The 16,704-nt window shown below is 35.4% G+C and overlaps 2 protein-coding genes across 2 annotated transcripts in view; one reads left to right on the top strand and one right to left on the bottom strand.

Annotated features, from left to right (window-relative positions):
• LOC119084135 (kin of IRRE-like protein 3) overlaps positions 1–16,704 on the bottom strand; it is a 141,326-nt gene that overhangs the window by 82,474 nt on the left and 42,148 nt on the right. The gene's annotated exons all lie outside the window — the stretch shown is intronic.
• On the top strand, positions 7,226–9,142 carry LOC119084134. The gene is made up of 7 exons (XM_037193985.1): positions 7,226–7,465; positions 7,649–7,891; positions 7,963–8,193; positions 8,276–8,330; positions 8,382–8,569; positions 8,666–8,899; positions 8,980–9,142. The coding sequence occupies exons 1-7, from the start codon at positions 7,421–7,423 to the stop codon at positions 9,034–9,036; spliced, it is 1,053 nt and encodes a 350-aa protein (XP_037049880.1). The 5' UTR covers positions 7,226–7,420; the 3' UTR covers positions 9,037–9,142.

Genomic DNA, 16,704 nt, shown 5'->3' with positions numbered 1-16,704 from the left:
TTGTTTTTTCATTATGAGCTTTTTGACTGGAATGACTTCTACCATCGGAGCGAAAAGTATATCTGCTTATTTACGGGTAGAGATTTCTTTTCAATTTTTTAACGAAATGAAATTTTTTTAAAGGTGTAACTATATAATTGGCTTGCTATGAGGTAGTTGATGGTGCATTTTATAATCTATTCCATGCATCTTTCGTATTCATACTACTTTTTAACCGAAATGTACTTACATAGGGGAGAGCTTTTTGAAAGGGTGTTTAGGTTCTGCAATAGATCACACTTCAGTTTGCGAAACTAATGACATACATTTGTGCAAAAAAAAAGTTTGAATTTGAAGCCAAAATAATTCTTTAAAAAATTCATTTAAACTTGTTTGGCTAGTGGGACGAGATGGAAAACCGATAGCATTCACTCTTCTCTCATTGAAATTTCTACAGTTATATGAAACATAAAAGGTCGTGTGAGGTGTCACTGGAAAGATATTTGCATTAGACCAGTAGCGATCCGGGAAAGGAACTTTTTTTTAAATTTTTAGTCTCAAGAGGAACCGCTAGAAGTTCACCGAAGAGGTCGAGGTCGTATTTTCACTATTTTTTTCATTTTCAAATTCAGTGTGGATTAATTTTAACCGCAAAAAGACCTTAGTTGTCCCGAAACAATATACAATATCAATACCCCACTCGACGTTTCTTGTAACTAGAGAAATTTCGATAATAAAAATATGTTTTCGGTTTTCGAACACCTCCACAGCAGTTCTCATAGCATGAACATAGAAAATGTTTGGAGGATGATAAAATTAATTGAGGTTAAGGACTGCTTGACGAAAAATTAAGTGGGGTTACGTTGACGAGTACCGTATAATGAAAATGATCTACACAAACAATCCTAAGCGGTAGCTCTTATCACTAAAGCCTCCAAATTTGACACTACTCAATTCAGTGTTCATGTTAGGAGCAGTGCTGCAACACTAGTCACAAGCTTCGAGAAATTTTTGTGAACGTGGTTTTTGGCTTCTCAAGGACCAATACCTCTCTGGGCACATATGAAAAAGTCCGCTGGAAAATGTGTTCGACCGCAAAATAATGTTTCGCAAAATAATCCCTAAATGAAATCGGGAGTGAAAAGTTTACATACAAAATAAAACATGTGGTCGCCACGACACCGGTAGCCGAAACTGTAAAATTTGCCATAAAAAACCAGTTTTCGTTTGTCTACCGTTTGATACTAAAGGCTAATACACAGTTCGTGACGCCATTCAAAACCACTCATTAGCACAGTATGTAAGTCGAAACTTCACATTGAATTATTGAATGACCAGTTGTGGGTTCGAAACAACTCAACCGCTACACAAATAATTTTCGTTTCATCAGGTTGCATGCAATTGTTCTTTGGTATATGTCATTTAGTCATTGACGATGTGTGTTGTCTTAAAAAAATGGATGGAAAATGTCTGAACATCAAGCATGTAAAACATTTGACAGATGACTCATACATTTTATGCCAACTTCAATCACTTTGCATGTGTCTATTTGTGCATGTGTACTCATCTTGTGTTTATGATGATTAATCATCAGCGTTACTGCTAGCCGCTAAAACCGATGCTAAATTCGAAAATATGTCGCTAGTAACGACTAGCGTTAGCTAAAATGTAGTGAGCGCAAAAATTTTTGTTAGTTGTGTTTAATTTGATACTGTAATCGAATTCTTACTATCTTGCAAACATGTTTGTCTGCAAGTTTTTCATCAAGCTACAAATACAAAAATAATTACATAGGAACTGCAATCAAACCTATATATTCAAACACCTCTTTGAGACAGTTTAAAAAAAAAAAACGATAGCCCTGATTGTGCCTAATTGCTTTTATATCCCTCTTTGCTGCTTGTCGTTAACGGAAACATTCGAAAATTTAATATTTTTTTTCTTCAAAAATTTCCTTTTTACTTCATTATAATTCGTGACTGAACCACTCTTCCCCATCGATTTTGTACTACGAAGAGCATCTCCATTGTGAGCACTGTTTCAATTTAATATGTGAGTAGCGTGTCAGGCGACGGTTTGAGATCTATGCCATACCATTGTACTAGATGAAAAAAAATTTCTTGCATTTCTGTTTCTGAGCAGTCGGAGCGGCCCACAGCGCATCACAGGGACTATTTTTGCGAAAAAAAACTGTTACCAAGTTTTCCCGAATTTTCGTAAATATTTTTTGGGAAAATTACGGAGAGTGATTTTTTTGAAAGTGGACCAGGCTCTGTCGAAGCTATGCGACGGTTTGTTCATATGCCCAGATAGCCCTTGGCCCCAATAGTCCAAAAGCGCAGTCGTTTAATTTTCATGTTTGCGTCTTGGCTGGTGGTGAAGGTGCAAAGGTTGAAAAAGGGTGTTTTTAATACGTGATTTACTGCCGCTACAGACGATGAACACACATGTGTGGCTGAAGCCCTCGGATACTTTTACTCATCTGGATACGAGATATCAAATTATTTCACTGGTATAGTAAAGTACTATTACATGTTACAATGCGTCGAAAACCGTACTTTTCATGTTTCAAGCACTTTTTTCGACGCTCTCAGCGTGTAAAATCCATTACATAACTAGTGATAAAAATGAAAAAACTTGTTTGCGTGTGTTTATTGACCTCGGCTTTTCCTCGGATCAACAAAATTCACACGAAAACTCTGCTTTTCATGTTTTTATCCCCAGTCATGTAAAATACTATTCTTTTTACACTATATGTCAAATGTATGTTTATTGAACTAAGAATGGAGATGCTCTATCCGCTGTTCATAATAAAAAAAGGACGAAGAAGTAGAAAAAATGATCGAACAAAATCACGTATTATCTTATTGAAATTCATGGTGAAGGATAAATTTATTGTTGATGATAAAAGGAATATATTTTGCCGGAAAAGTGTAGATTCCAGCGATGTATTTATCGTAGAGGATAAGTGGTTATGTGTGCCAGTCAGTCGTATACATATCTCGATGTGTTCATTTTCTAAAGTATTGGACTGCAAATGTTTTCGAAGAGTTAAGCGAGTAACGTGCACGAAACGATTTATGTTTTAAATCGTTGATGATTTCTTCAAATATCATCCTTTTTTCCGTTATATAGCACGTCATGTGCGAGAATAAATGGCGTATGTAATACACCAATGAAACGAAATTAAAGAAATTTTGTTGAAACGAAGTGAGTAATTTCAGAGCAGTCGTTTTGTTATGTAAACGAGTGAGTTGATAAAAATTAATTTAGTAGACAGAGGAAAATGTTACATGGATACGGGCCTCCACGCACTCTTTATTTACAACGTTTACTGGTAAACAATCAAAACCCATCCCACTTTTCGATGTTGTCAAGAAAACGAAAAAATGGGGAGAAATTCACCAATTACTATCTGCAAGTGTTTGTCAAAAGCTTACGTTTCCTAAGATGAGTAGACAATTCGAGGAAAGATTTATGAAAAATGCCTCAACCAATTGAAAATGATTAAAAAATGTTGACAGAAAATGTATGAGTCATCTGTCAAAAATTCTTGATTACATAATGTAAACCTAATGGAAACCCGAGTAAAAATAAAAGTCTCAAAGGTTCGAAAAGAGACGTCTCACGTCTCACAATACAAAGAATTTGAGACTGTGAGACGTCTCCTTTCGAACCTTTGAGACTTTTATTTTTACTCGGGAAAGCTTATCTTTGAGACATTTTTCATCCATTTTGCATAGTGTCGAGAAATGTCGACTTTAAAATTTCGACATTTTCTCCATACACTTTGACATACGCTCTTGGAGGTGTATGGAATTCACAATTTTAGGGTGTGTGTAATTTATGAATGGCCCCCACCTGAGGCAATAACAAGACGGTTCCTAACTTTTTTTGTAAAGAAAACAAAGGATGAAATGAAGCAATTACATCTAAATTATCTGCCACTGCACACTCATCTAAAATAAACATTTAAAACCTTTAATGAGACAAACAAGTAAAATCAATATTATTATGTAACACACACCGAAATGAAAGCACATCGAAATCAGATAATATTTCTCAAAGCTAATGTGCTTGGTGCAAGAAAATAAGAAAATCGGAATTTTACAAACCTTTTGATTACAACTGAAAATTCAGTGAAATGAAAGAAGAAAATGGGAAAAAATAAATTGAAAGAACGTCATAATGATGCGATAAATACGAAATAATTTGAGAAGTTTTTTTTTATTGATTTCTTTTTATCCGTTCTTTGCAATTGAGTTGCTACAAAATTCTTTTTCATTTCCGCAAACTATATTTGGATTAAAATTATTTTTACGTTTGCAACTCGTTCGAACAAATTTACCCACTTCTTTCAACAACAAACCGTTTTAACGATGTTCATGGTTTATGGGATTATTAATATTTTACTTAAGCTTAAAATTCCATTAACGTGAAATAATTCGAACTTCCGGTCTCAAGCATTTATTTCTACAAAGGCATCTCCTTAGCAACTATAACGAGCTTATTGAAAAAAATTGTAGGGCGCAAAATCAGACAGTGTATCTTGTCATTGAAAATTCATACACTTCTAATGCAATGCAAAGTGAAGAATATTTAAAAAAAAAATTGTTCCCCAGCACTGCATATGAGGTTTCAGTGGAAAGCTTAGATAATGTACGTTACAACAAGGTTGGGTTCACATTAACCGCCATCAGTACCAGCCCAGACGTGGGAAAGTTTTTGTTGTTCATTTTTTCTAACATATATCAATGGATGTTCTCAAACTAGGCATGCCCTGAAAGTACTTGACCTCAACTTTCCAACGCTCCACCTACATCGCTCATATTTAGCTGAAATAAAATGAGTCTAAAAAACAACCTTTTTCCACCTTCGGAGATCTTCCACCAGCAACCAGGTGTAGCTCGAAACTATCTGAGGCCGGTTTTGAGCTCTACAGGCAAAGACCTTTCAAACAATGTGTATACCAATCAAAGACGAAATCAAAGACTTTGATAGGTGGATTTTCAATAGAATCCCTCTATACCATTTTATTCACCAACAGCTTTAGCGAATCATAATCGAAAATAAAATTTCAATTGGTAGCCAAACGTGCTAAATACTGTTTGTTATTTTCCTTGGCCCTTACTTATGGAATTGGGAGTCCAATTCGACGTGTCACAAACGTATGTGCAAACCTATAAGACCCCAGTACTTCGTACGCAATAATCTTTCACTTTGACCGTAAACGGTGTAAGTGGGATTGCAGTTTCGTTCTCGTTGTATTAAAATGAACAGTTCTAATTTGGATAACATTGGATTTCGTAGGTGTTTGTGTTTGACATCACAAAAATTGAGCATTGAGCAATTGGGCATAAACAACACAAAATATTTGGACTTCACATTATTGTCACAATATTTTGTGATGACAATTTTTGTGATGTCAGAAATTATTTGTGACATCACAAAAATTGTCGAGGACTTATAGAAGAGGTAACAATTTAATTATTTTCTCAGCGATTTCGTGCACCAACCATGCCTTGCCTTCTCGGTCTTACTATCTTGTCAGTCCATTAATTACTTGCTGTTTCGGTGTTTATTGCCCATTCTACGTCGTACTATTGCAGGAATTTGACCCACTGCGAATTTTCTACGTAGCGTTAAAAATGGGAGACTTGTTTGCTCTATATCTAGATATTCTAAGTCGTTTTTAGAGCAAGCAAGTCTACCATTTTTAACGCTTGCAAATTCATGCGATCATATTTAAAGCGTCCAGCTACGATTTAAAAAGCAAATGATAACTGATAGTATTGAAACGAATTGGTTACATTTTTTTGTACTCGACAAGTGATATGAACAAGTGATGTCAACAAGTGCTTAATCGCTCATAAAGTGTAATATTCATAGTCATTAAAAATTAACTGAATTAAAATTACATTTTTAATCATAATAATTTGAGTTGAGATATGGAGCTTTTAAGAACCGTTTACTCCATCTCCATCTCGAACCGAGACACCGTTTTACAGTTCTAGAGCATAAGTACCTATCATGTTCTCGAAATTACAGTTTACAGGTCTTGTAGCCTAAAATATTATGTGACACTAAATCACCAAAAATGAAAATAATCTGATTGATAACCTTTGATGGCCAGTAAAATGATACACAATTTTCAATAAAGATACGTTTTTGTGCCTTAGGATCATAATTCGACGTTTTTTTTCACTACACCCACGATCGAAAAGTTCAATCACAGTCTGCTTATACAGGGACATATGTGCGTCCGAAAATAGTATTTTACATAACAAGGCAGGAAATGACGATTTTTTCAGCACCAGTCCTAAGTTTTGAATGAGGATTTGTGCTGAAAAAATCCATTTCCTGTCGAGGTACGAACAACGTTTTGTGCACAGGACAACTGAAATAGATCAATTCATCAATACATCAATTCACTTGAAAAAAAATTCAAACTTCACATTCACCATATTAAATTTGTTCAATCATATAGTCATGGAACAATTGATTCAAAACCGTTCTCACACGATATATCGTAAAGAAATGATTTTACTTTACTAGTGAGGGAATGTGGTTATTCTCTCACTAGTTAAAAGTCTCTCCATTGCTAGTAAAGTAAAACGCCATACTGTACACGTGAATGAATTTGATATCTCGTATCACGATAAGTAAAAGTTGATACGAGATATCAAATTCCTTCACTGGTACAGTAATCTACTACTTTTTCGCACGATATATCGTTCGGGAGAACCTGACATTTCGTAACAAAAAATCATGGCAGAATATGTCGTATTTTAGTTGATCAAATTTTAATATGGTGAATGTGAAGCGTGTATGTTTTCAAGTAAATGGATGTGTTTTGTCCATTTCAGTTGTCCGGTGCATTAAACGTTGTTCGTACCTCGACAGGAAATGGATTTTTTCATCACACGTCCTGATTTTCCTTACTCGCTTCGCTCGACTGGTGCTAAAAATACTATTTCATAACTAGGACCCGAAAAGAGCGACTTCGTCGCACTTTTTCTCCGTCCAATATGAAAAATACTATTCGTACCACGGACTAAAAATCTTTTTAGCGTATTCGATTCCAGACCTCGCCTTCGGCTCTGCCTAGAAACTTCTCACACGCTAAAAAAAGACTTTTAGTACTGGGTACGAAATGTACTATTTTCGGCCGCAATCGAGCGTGTCAAGTAAAAGTAAAATTGTTGTAGAGTGATTTCCTTGTTATTGTTTGTGTGTTCCGTCTCATTACAACACAAAAAACGTCATTTGTAATTCGACTTTTTTTCATCACTTGTACCACAAAATACTATTGTTGGCATATAAATATGTTTCAATCAAGCCCCACAGTTAATAAATAAAGTGTGACAATTGAATGTAAAGAGGAGCCTCGCTAAACAAACGTGTTGAAAATTTCCCTGATTTTCAGAGTGGTGACGATATAATGAAGCTATTTTGTGCACTTGTCCTTTACATTTGCTTCGTGCAGGTAATTATTTCTTCCGACACGAAAACAAGTAATGCACGGTGAAGAAAAGACCCTCAAAAGTGTCCACAGTGCAAAATCTCAACGAAAAAAATTAGATGAACGGAAATATTGCGTTTGAAAAAATTTCGCACCTTTTCCTCTCGTGCTTTATGATAAATCTGTTTAAATGTTCATTTTCGTTAGATGTGTTCGTGTCAAAAAGATGAGAGTAAGGAAGATAACGAGAGCTTCGAACTTGCAGCAACACTCAAAGCATTTTATCATGGAAATAGGCAACCCGAGACATCAGACGTCGTAAAAATTCAGGGTTATTTGAATGGTACGGATGCGATCAAAGATATTAGCCCACAATTTACTGAAAATGTGAAAATCGTTATCGACAAATATCAAGACAATATCTTAGTCATGACCATGATGAAGAGTATAGTAAATAATTCAAACATGTTTCACAACCGCAATTTTACCAATCACAGTGAAAGTAAACATTTTACTTTTAGATGGGACTTCTAGCAGAAACTTTACATGGGAAAAACTATACTATCGATGTGGATACAGTGAAAGAAATGCGGCGTAGTCGACACTTGGAAAATGGCGATCAAATGGATAAAGCATATGTTCTAAAAGTCCTACTGTCCAAGCAGTTGCCGCCAGAGCGTGTCAATACTATCATTAATGTAATACTAATGATGCGCCGAAATGCAACAGACGATGAAATTGAAAACACATTGGTAAATTGGAAATATACGGCATTCATCTACCTGATTTGGCTTTACATATTCACATTTTTACCGAATCACATTGAATTTTCAGGGATACTTATACGGCACAGAAACACAGCCTATGACCATCAACGTTGAGCCGATGTGTAAGATTGAAATTTGATTAGTTTTAGTAAAATAATTATTTAAATTAAAAGCCCCGCAAAATTGTATGACCGAAAGCTATGCTGGAACAAATGCAATCGTCCTTTTTTCAAATGTGGAACATTTCGTGGACTATTTCAAAGGCAACCAGAAAATTAATCCGAAAGCTATTGAAGATATATTTACCATTGCGGTAAAACTACCATGTAACGTCTTTCTGTTTCGGGAGCTCAGTTGGGTGGTAAATGAATTCATTTCGTAGATTTATGTTTGATAGACAAATTATGTGCTAACGTTCCAAAGGAACCTAGAAAATTGATGAAAATCCCGTTTTTAGATGAGTTATTTGCTTAAATTGGATAAAGCTGATATTTCTGAAACCGAATTTTGCCGGATGAAAGATCATTCCATCAGAAGTCTAATAATTGATGAAAAAAGTCTTGCCATTCACCTGATTGCTGACGAAATTCTGTTATCGACACAATTTCCCGACAAAGATTTGACTGACTTCTTGAATCTTCTACGATTTTTTGTCACTAAAACTACAGACGAGGAGAATGAAAAGGCTTTTGTAAGTTGCTGACTTTCTGTACTTTTGAAATTTTATTACAATTTATTTTAATCGGAATGCGTGTCTGAAATTCTCCATAGGAATACGTTTATGGTTCTGAGCAATACAAATCATTGGGAGTACATCCGAAATGTTAAATAATAACACATGTTCAACTCAATTGAATATTTTCACATTTTTCTTTCGATTAAGCGCATTCATGTCAACATGTTGTACGAATGAATTAAAAATAAAGTAGAAATTGAATTTCGTGCATGTATATGCTTGTTTGAATTTAAGTTTTGAATTTAGTACCGCGGCCTCTTCTCTTAATTGGATTTATACTTCATTTTTCATGAGTGTGAGCTACAATTCGGGTACTCTTACATACTTACTTTACTTTTCCGGCGCTACAGCCACTTGTGGACCTTGACCTGATCGAGCATCCGGTCTCAGCGTGCCCGGTCGTTTGCTGCATTTTGTCAACCTCTTATTCCTGGCGCTCGAATCGTATTTTAGGGCATCCAACTTTTTCAGTTCATTTGTCAGTTTCACTACTCCTCTTTGTCTATAAGTTTGACATGAAAATTGAATCTTGGAATGTAAGATACATTCCAAGATTCAATTCTCATGTCGTTCAGGCAGAAATTCTACTTTCTCATTACTTTTTGTGTTTTGCTTGATTTTTTGTGTTTTCTTTGATATATCATGAATAACAACATGGATTTCTCAAAAACACAGGAAATTAATCAAAAGAAATGACAAATAAAAATTTCTGTAAGATGAAGGTATATATGCCTATATATAGTTATATAGATGTCCTTGTATGGGATACTTGAAACCTGAAATTCCCCACACATAACCAATTTACATCTCTGATAACAAAAACTCTCTAAGTACTATTTTTCCCAATATATATCACTTCCACTAAAATGCAATATGGTCGCCGGACGCCATTTTGTTAAGATAATACCTTTCAAACAAAAAACATTCATAAAATTCGGTCAAAATTTACTCGAGATATTGACAAAATACACCACGTTCACTGTACGGCCAAGTAGCCAGATAAGAGCTCACTCCAAGAGACCTAGCTCACGCTCCGGTGAACCGAATGTCATAATTAGTAATGTCCCCTACGGTCAATACCTATCTAATAAAGCGAAAATAGTCGAAATCCGTTCAAATTTGGCTGACCTACAAGCAAAAACTGCTTGCCTCCCTGTCCTGGTTCACACCAAGGGCTCTAACTCACGAGTCGGTCATCCCGTTTCCATAAACTGTCGATCAGTATTGTAAATGCCTTTCATTTGACGTATCGTGACTACAAGTGTAGTGTTTAAATGTCCGCAGATATTTTCGGAAAACCATAGAGCACTTATTGGGCCCCAGCTCGGGAGGGGTCGACCCGAAATCACTTATCTTCGAACTTAGCCTGTCTTTTGACATTAACGAACGGGGAAAAAAGAATTTTGAAAATCGGATGCGTTTTACCATAGCACTGAACAAAGCATTAGAATTTTCAAGAGGGGCCTTCTCGACGCAGTAGTCCAAATAAATATAGTCTCATATAAAAATAAATAAATTAATTGGAGCGCAGCAGCATTTTTCAAAAAATGAAGGGCCAAATGACCGTTAAAAAAATCGGTTCTGTTCAGTGCTATGGTTTTACTTAAGTTAGTTTTTTCGCTGAATTGGCATCTCTGGACAACCACTATAGGTGTCCCCTTTAGGTTGTCCAATTCGACGTGTTACAAACGTATGCGTAAACCTATAAGAACCCGAGTACTTCGTACGAATCGTACGGGTCTAAAAATCAGAGTTTTTTACACACCATTAACCATTAACAACAAAATTCTCAAGCTCGATAAAAATGAATCTATCCACTTCATCTGCTTATATTTACTAAAAATTATCTGAATTCAAATTTTGCAAGCGGTCTCGCAAGTTATTTCATTTTTCTTCGTCTGTCTACCGTTTACATTTTCTTTCTTCGGTTTTTATTTTTTTGGCAGTGAAAATAACCACAATATCAACAAGAGGTATGTAGTCACTTGTGTGCCTGCATGTAAATTATACATTTTTGTTGGGCTGTGGGTGGAAAATGTACAGTGCAGAACCAAATAAATTTGAACATCAGAACGAAATTGAGTTTTATTTCGTTGGGATTTTTTGCGCCGAGAATAATTTACAATTTTCTCTGTTCATATCGTGGTTTTGCGTTACATTTTTACTATAATATGGCAATGGAACTGGAATATAGTTAGATGAAATAATAAAATCGCAATTTTATTTCAACATTCTTGACGCATATGTTTCCATTTAAATAGTATATTTTGACCAATGCATAGGCGACGTGATGTCAAAAAAAATTTTATTCATGAGAAATGGTGGAATTTCGATTTTGACTTTAATCAAAATGAAATGAACCTGGTTTTATTAAAAATTATTTGGTACGAATAATTTGATGCATTTTTCCGGATGGTTTATTTTCGCATCGCACAAACTTCAATTTAGTTTACACTGAGACCCAAGTTGTTAACGTTTTTGACATTTCCCAGGTTTCGTTTTAGGTTGAATTTATTCACCCGCTGAGCCAACAATGTCGTTAGCTTCCTACTAATTAGATCGACGGATTGCAGTAATAAAATATAGATCCGGACGCAATTTTCGAATAAAAATCAAAAATAAATACAAAATTAACTTGTCCATGTGTATACATTCACAATGGACGCCATTTTTGACGGGGCATTATTGTTGGGAATTATTGTTATTGTTGGACATTATCGTTTTTGTACAAAAAAGCTGGCGTCCTCTAATATTAGGTTTTTTATGCATTCAACACCATTTCGAACATACAGGTGCCTAAAACTCGTGATCCTATACCCAACGATGCGAAAAACACCTAATTGCGAAATTTATTTTTTATCTTTTTTTTATGTGAAAAAAAATAGTTAACTTCGGATTAAGTTTAAATTTCTCTTTTGTCATTCAGTCAAACTTGGCATTTCAAAATTGTAAAAGAAAAAGTTTTATTAGGTCTCCTTCGTGTCTAGCTACACATAGCGACGCGAACAAGACCAAATTTTTCCATCTGTCAATTTTGACAGGAAAACAAAAGAAAATTTTCTGTGGCTTTTCTAAAGGTTCTTGAAGCGTCAGCTCACTACAAAACATTGAGCTTTTACCATTAAATTCAAATATGGAGCGGACTCAAAGAGAAATGATTTTACCTAAATTGTGTTGCTTGTCAGGTGGAAGCAACATTCCGATAAATGGATGAATAAATTGAATGCCATGCCAATTTGTAAATACAACCACAAACGTTAGCACGTTCGCTTTGACATGAAATTGACTGTAAAGACTCCATTTAACATTCATGACTCATGAGCTTTATGTTTCAAATACCAATTCAAAATTCATCTGTTCTGCAATTTTAAGTTTCATCGATATCAATCCAATACACTGGATTGATTCCAGATGCGATATCGAAGTTACATAATATATACCATGCACTCTAACTTTCACATTCTCGTTAACATTTCATGTGGATTGGTATTCTAAAACTCTGTACCAAAAATGTGTTTTGTTCTTTAACTTTGAACAAAAGATATTTCAGGTGATATTGAGCATCAGGTGTTTGTTTTTCTTTTTTTGAATTACTATGTGAATTGGGAGAAAAGAAATACAAGTTCCAGTTGTGTCAATAGTGGTCGTAGTCGTACATTCAACTTCCGGACGTTTGAGAATTTTTCTTTATCGAATTATTGAGCTGAAAGCCGATTTTTGCAGAACCATGATTCCTTTCATGAATATTTGGGGACGTCTGCTATAAAAATCAACTTTTGTGTATTTATGTGCACAGTATACTTTTTGCAATTGTCAATTACATTGAAGACAAACACCGAAACACAACAGCTATTTCTGGACCGAGTGCAAAAAAATTATTGTGCTCTGGATTTTAGTAACTCCATAAGTTTTAAATAGTTATAACTCTGCCGTGTTACGCCAAAATACTGTATCGCGTTATTTGTGTGCTTTGGAAAGCTTTGAGCTTCTTGTTGATTCCATTGAAAAAGTGGATTATTTCTATAAAATGAATATAAAAGAAGCTTAAAGCTCTTCAAAAGGAGATACAAAAGCGTTGGCAGAACTGACAGTTGGACCAAACAACACTAAAGGATAATACACAGATCGTGAAAAATGGACCCATGCAAAATATGACATAAAATGTATGAGTTATCTGTCAAATATTTTGAAAGCTCGGTGTAAACCCAAACTTGGCTCATACATTTTCTGTCATATTTTGCAATCATTTCGAAGCGGTTGATTTTGTATGCATTTTTCCCGAACTGTGCATCGTGTGCACAATAAAGCAATTTGCACTTAGTTGCTATCAACGTTTTTCACACAGTGACATCTACGCATCATCGGGCAGTCTACGTATATTGCTATGTTGAGTTGTGAAAAATAAATTGAGTCGCGATCCACTTAAATTGAATGTTTGTCACAAAATTGGTTTTGCTAAGTACCTGTTAGTTACTGTTACAAACTGTTCAAAAAATTCAAAGTATATAAACACTGAGTATTGAGATGCAACCTAACAAAGTGAATTTTACTCGATTTTACTTATGTCCAACGTTATGAAAATTGTATTCACCCGAAAGTAGGGATCCGCGTGTTTTTGCGGATCTGCGGTCCTTCAGTGTTTATATACTTTGAAAAAATTCTCTTTTATCGCTTTATCGTTTTATCGTCATTACTACCAACATGACAATATGTCATAAATTCTAGCTGTCAATAGTATAAACAAAAATTTTTGAAATCGGCTCTCGTAACTGTTACCCTAAAGCCTTTTTCAAAAGCTATCAGCAATTAACTTTCACAGACAGTTAATTAGTCCATAGGCTTACAATGAGGTGTATAACTCTGAATTATTCACCATATGAACCAGGATATTAGCCGGCATGTAATATGTTACCAACATAATAGCCGAATATCATTCAAAACAATCAAATGAATAAATGGTGCGTAAATGTCCACTCCACATTCATGCGATAGAACATTGATAAATTACAGTGGGAACGATTCGGTCATGTCTACTTCAAGAGCAATATAATTTCATAAATCATATTTTATCCCTCGGAAAAAAAAACATTTCTTTTTCACGAATAATAAAAAAAATGAATTTTTGTATAGACTACCATTTATGCAGATATGCTACTTTTCCGGACGGTTAATCCATTAAAAAAAGCAATAATTCATAATAAATGATTAATTTATGGAAATTTCACTGTGAGGGAAATGTTTAACGTAAGTGTTTTAGAATTGAGTCGGAGCGTTGAAGTTAAGGAAAGTTCATCAAGCGAAATAACAAAACCAAATTTTTCTTTTCTTTTTTTCGGTTTTTTTTCGGTAATTATGAGTCGTAATCTGCTACTCAGTGCAAATAAAAAACAAGGCAAATGTTCTTCGTTCAGTCTAGAATGGCCACTTTAATTATTCCGAAAGCTATGCGAAAGAAAATCCACCAGTGGATATCATAGCGGAATAAATTGTTTAATCAGACTTACTGTGGATTTGCATAGCAATTATAAGTGCGAAATTTCAACAGCTTTTTGTTCGTCTTCTGACCATTTGAAATTGTACTTCTACGCGAATTGACAGCAAAAAAAATGTCTAAATCTCTGAAACTTTTTACACTGAACGTTAATGTCAGTAAAGCCAATACTCTCTATAGCAAACAAGCTTCATTTTGACGCTGTCATGCGGCTGTCATGCACTGTTGACTAATTTATAATTTTACATGGAAAATTCAAAGGCTACGTTGTATTTTTACCACTTTAATTAATGTAGTTAGGTTGCTAGAGAGGATATTGGCAAAGCCGATTTTTTAGCCCCGTACGAAGTACTGGGGGCTTATAAGATTAATATGCCGTTTGTAACACGTCGAATTGGAAGCAGACAGTAAGGGCAAAGCATTTGGCTGTGTTCATAGATGACGAATCCGCAATAAAAAAAATGTCCGTCCGTCCGTCCGTCCGTCCGTCCGTGACCCCTCTAGCTAGAGCAAAAGTAAGGTCAAGTTCGAAAATGGGCATGGTAGGGTCGGCCCCTCCAGAGCTAGGGCCCTATAGGTGTTTTTCAGTCTTTCGACGATATCTACTGAAATACGCACGCAATAGCTGCTTGTGATATATCAAATGAAAAGTATTGACGAGTAAAACAAAGTTGCTGAACATTGTTTTTGGGTAAGATGCAACGCGAGCTTGTTAGGAGGGCTCAAAGGTCGTTACTCGGCCCTAAGTGTTTTTTGCACATAAATCGAGTAAATCTCATCCGATTTTGCTAGATTTAGTTTTTTATGGAAGGTAACTGAATACCGAAAAGAACGTGTCGAAAAAAGTTTCAAATTTGGGCCTTTGGACTAAGGCCGCTACTCGGCCCTAAGTGTTTTTTGCACATAAATCGAGTAAATCTCATCCGATTTTGCTAGATTTTGTTTCATTTGAGAGATAATTGAATACCGAAAAGAACGTGTCGAAAAAAGTTTCAAATTTGGGCCCTTGGACTAAGGCCGCTACTCGGCTCTAAGTGTTTTTTGCACATAAATCGAGTAAATCTGATCCGATTTTGCTAGATTTAGTTTTTTGTGGAAGGTAATTGAATGGATGGTAATAATCGAACGTTATTAGTTTTGGGTTGAGCGTTAAAAATAATTCCATTTACCAATATTTCCATCTAATTGGTACCAATTTGATGATAATAACGGTAGCGAGAATTAAAATATTTGTAAAAGGAAAAATTCCAATGGTCGTCGATCAAAAAATATTGGTCGAATATAATTTCCCGTAATTGAATACGAAAATAACGTGGCAAAAAAGTTTCAAATTTGGGCCCTTGGACTAAGGCCGCCACTCGGCCCTAAGTGTTTTTGCACATAAATCGAGTAAATCTCATCCGATTTTGCTAGTTTTTGATTCATTTGAGAGATAATTGAATACCCAATAGAAAGTTGGCAAACAATTTTGGGTTTCTAAAATAATGTCGTAAATTGTTGGTTTTATTTGAGAGGTACTTCGTACGGGCTTTCGTAATTGCGCTATGCGCAATTTTAAAAATGAACACTTTCAGTAAATTTGACCATGCCCAACTTGACTTGCATTTTGGTAACAGACGCATTAGAGGGCTGTAGACGTATTAGGGTTCCGGACGTATTAGGGTTCCGGGCGTATTACGGCTACGGGCGTATTATGGTTACGGACGAAATAGGATTACGGGTCGTACGGGGCTAAGTCGCAGCAAACGCTCCGACTGTTCTGATGCCTTGTTTTAAATCTCGTTTATTTATCATTCCTTATTTTTAAGTGTGGAACACAAATTCGTTCCTGTATTTAAATGCAAAAGCACAGCCAAAAAAAAAACACATTTTGGGCATGGAATGCCACCTAATACAAATAAAATTGAACAAAAGCTCGATCTAAAGTCAATAGAGCAAAAAAGAACCAAAACCAAACCAAATATTTTAATGTGTAGAAACCGTTGCTGCCTACCAGACGTTTGGCACTTTTAAAGGAAATTTTGGGGAATGTTTCAAATTGTTGTTGTGGTTGTTCTCAACGACCGCTTACCTACACGTTGAAATGCATGAAGTGCTCATTTGGACGATGTGTAACATAATTTCGATTACGATACCTCGTCCCCGGCTCTGATACTATACTCATTTTCACTTACGTCATACACCGTGTACTGCTGTAATCTAATATTTCCAACGTACTCAGTTTTACAACACCAACTAATCGGGCAAGGGCTATGGGGGTCAATCGATA

Source organism: Bradysia coprophila, unplaced genomic scaffold (assembly GCF_014529535.1).
Source record: "Bradysia coprophila strain Holo2 unplaced genomic scaffold, BU_Bcop_v1 contig_732, whole genome shotgun sequence".
Classification (NCBI taxonomy): Eukaryota; Metazoa; Arthropoda; class Insecta; order Diptera; family Sciaridae; genus Bradysia; species Bradysia coprophila.
This window is presented reverse-complemented; position numbering and strand designations above follow the sequence as displayed.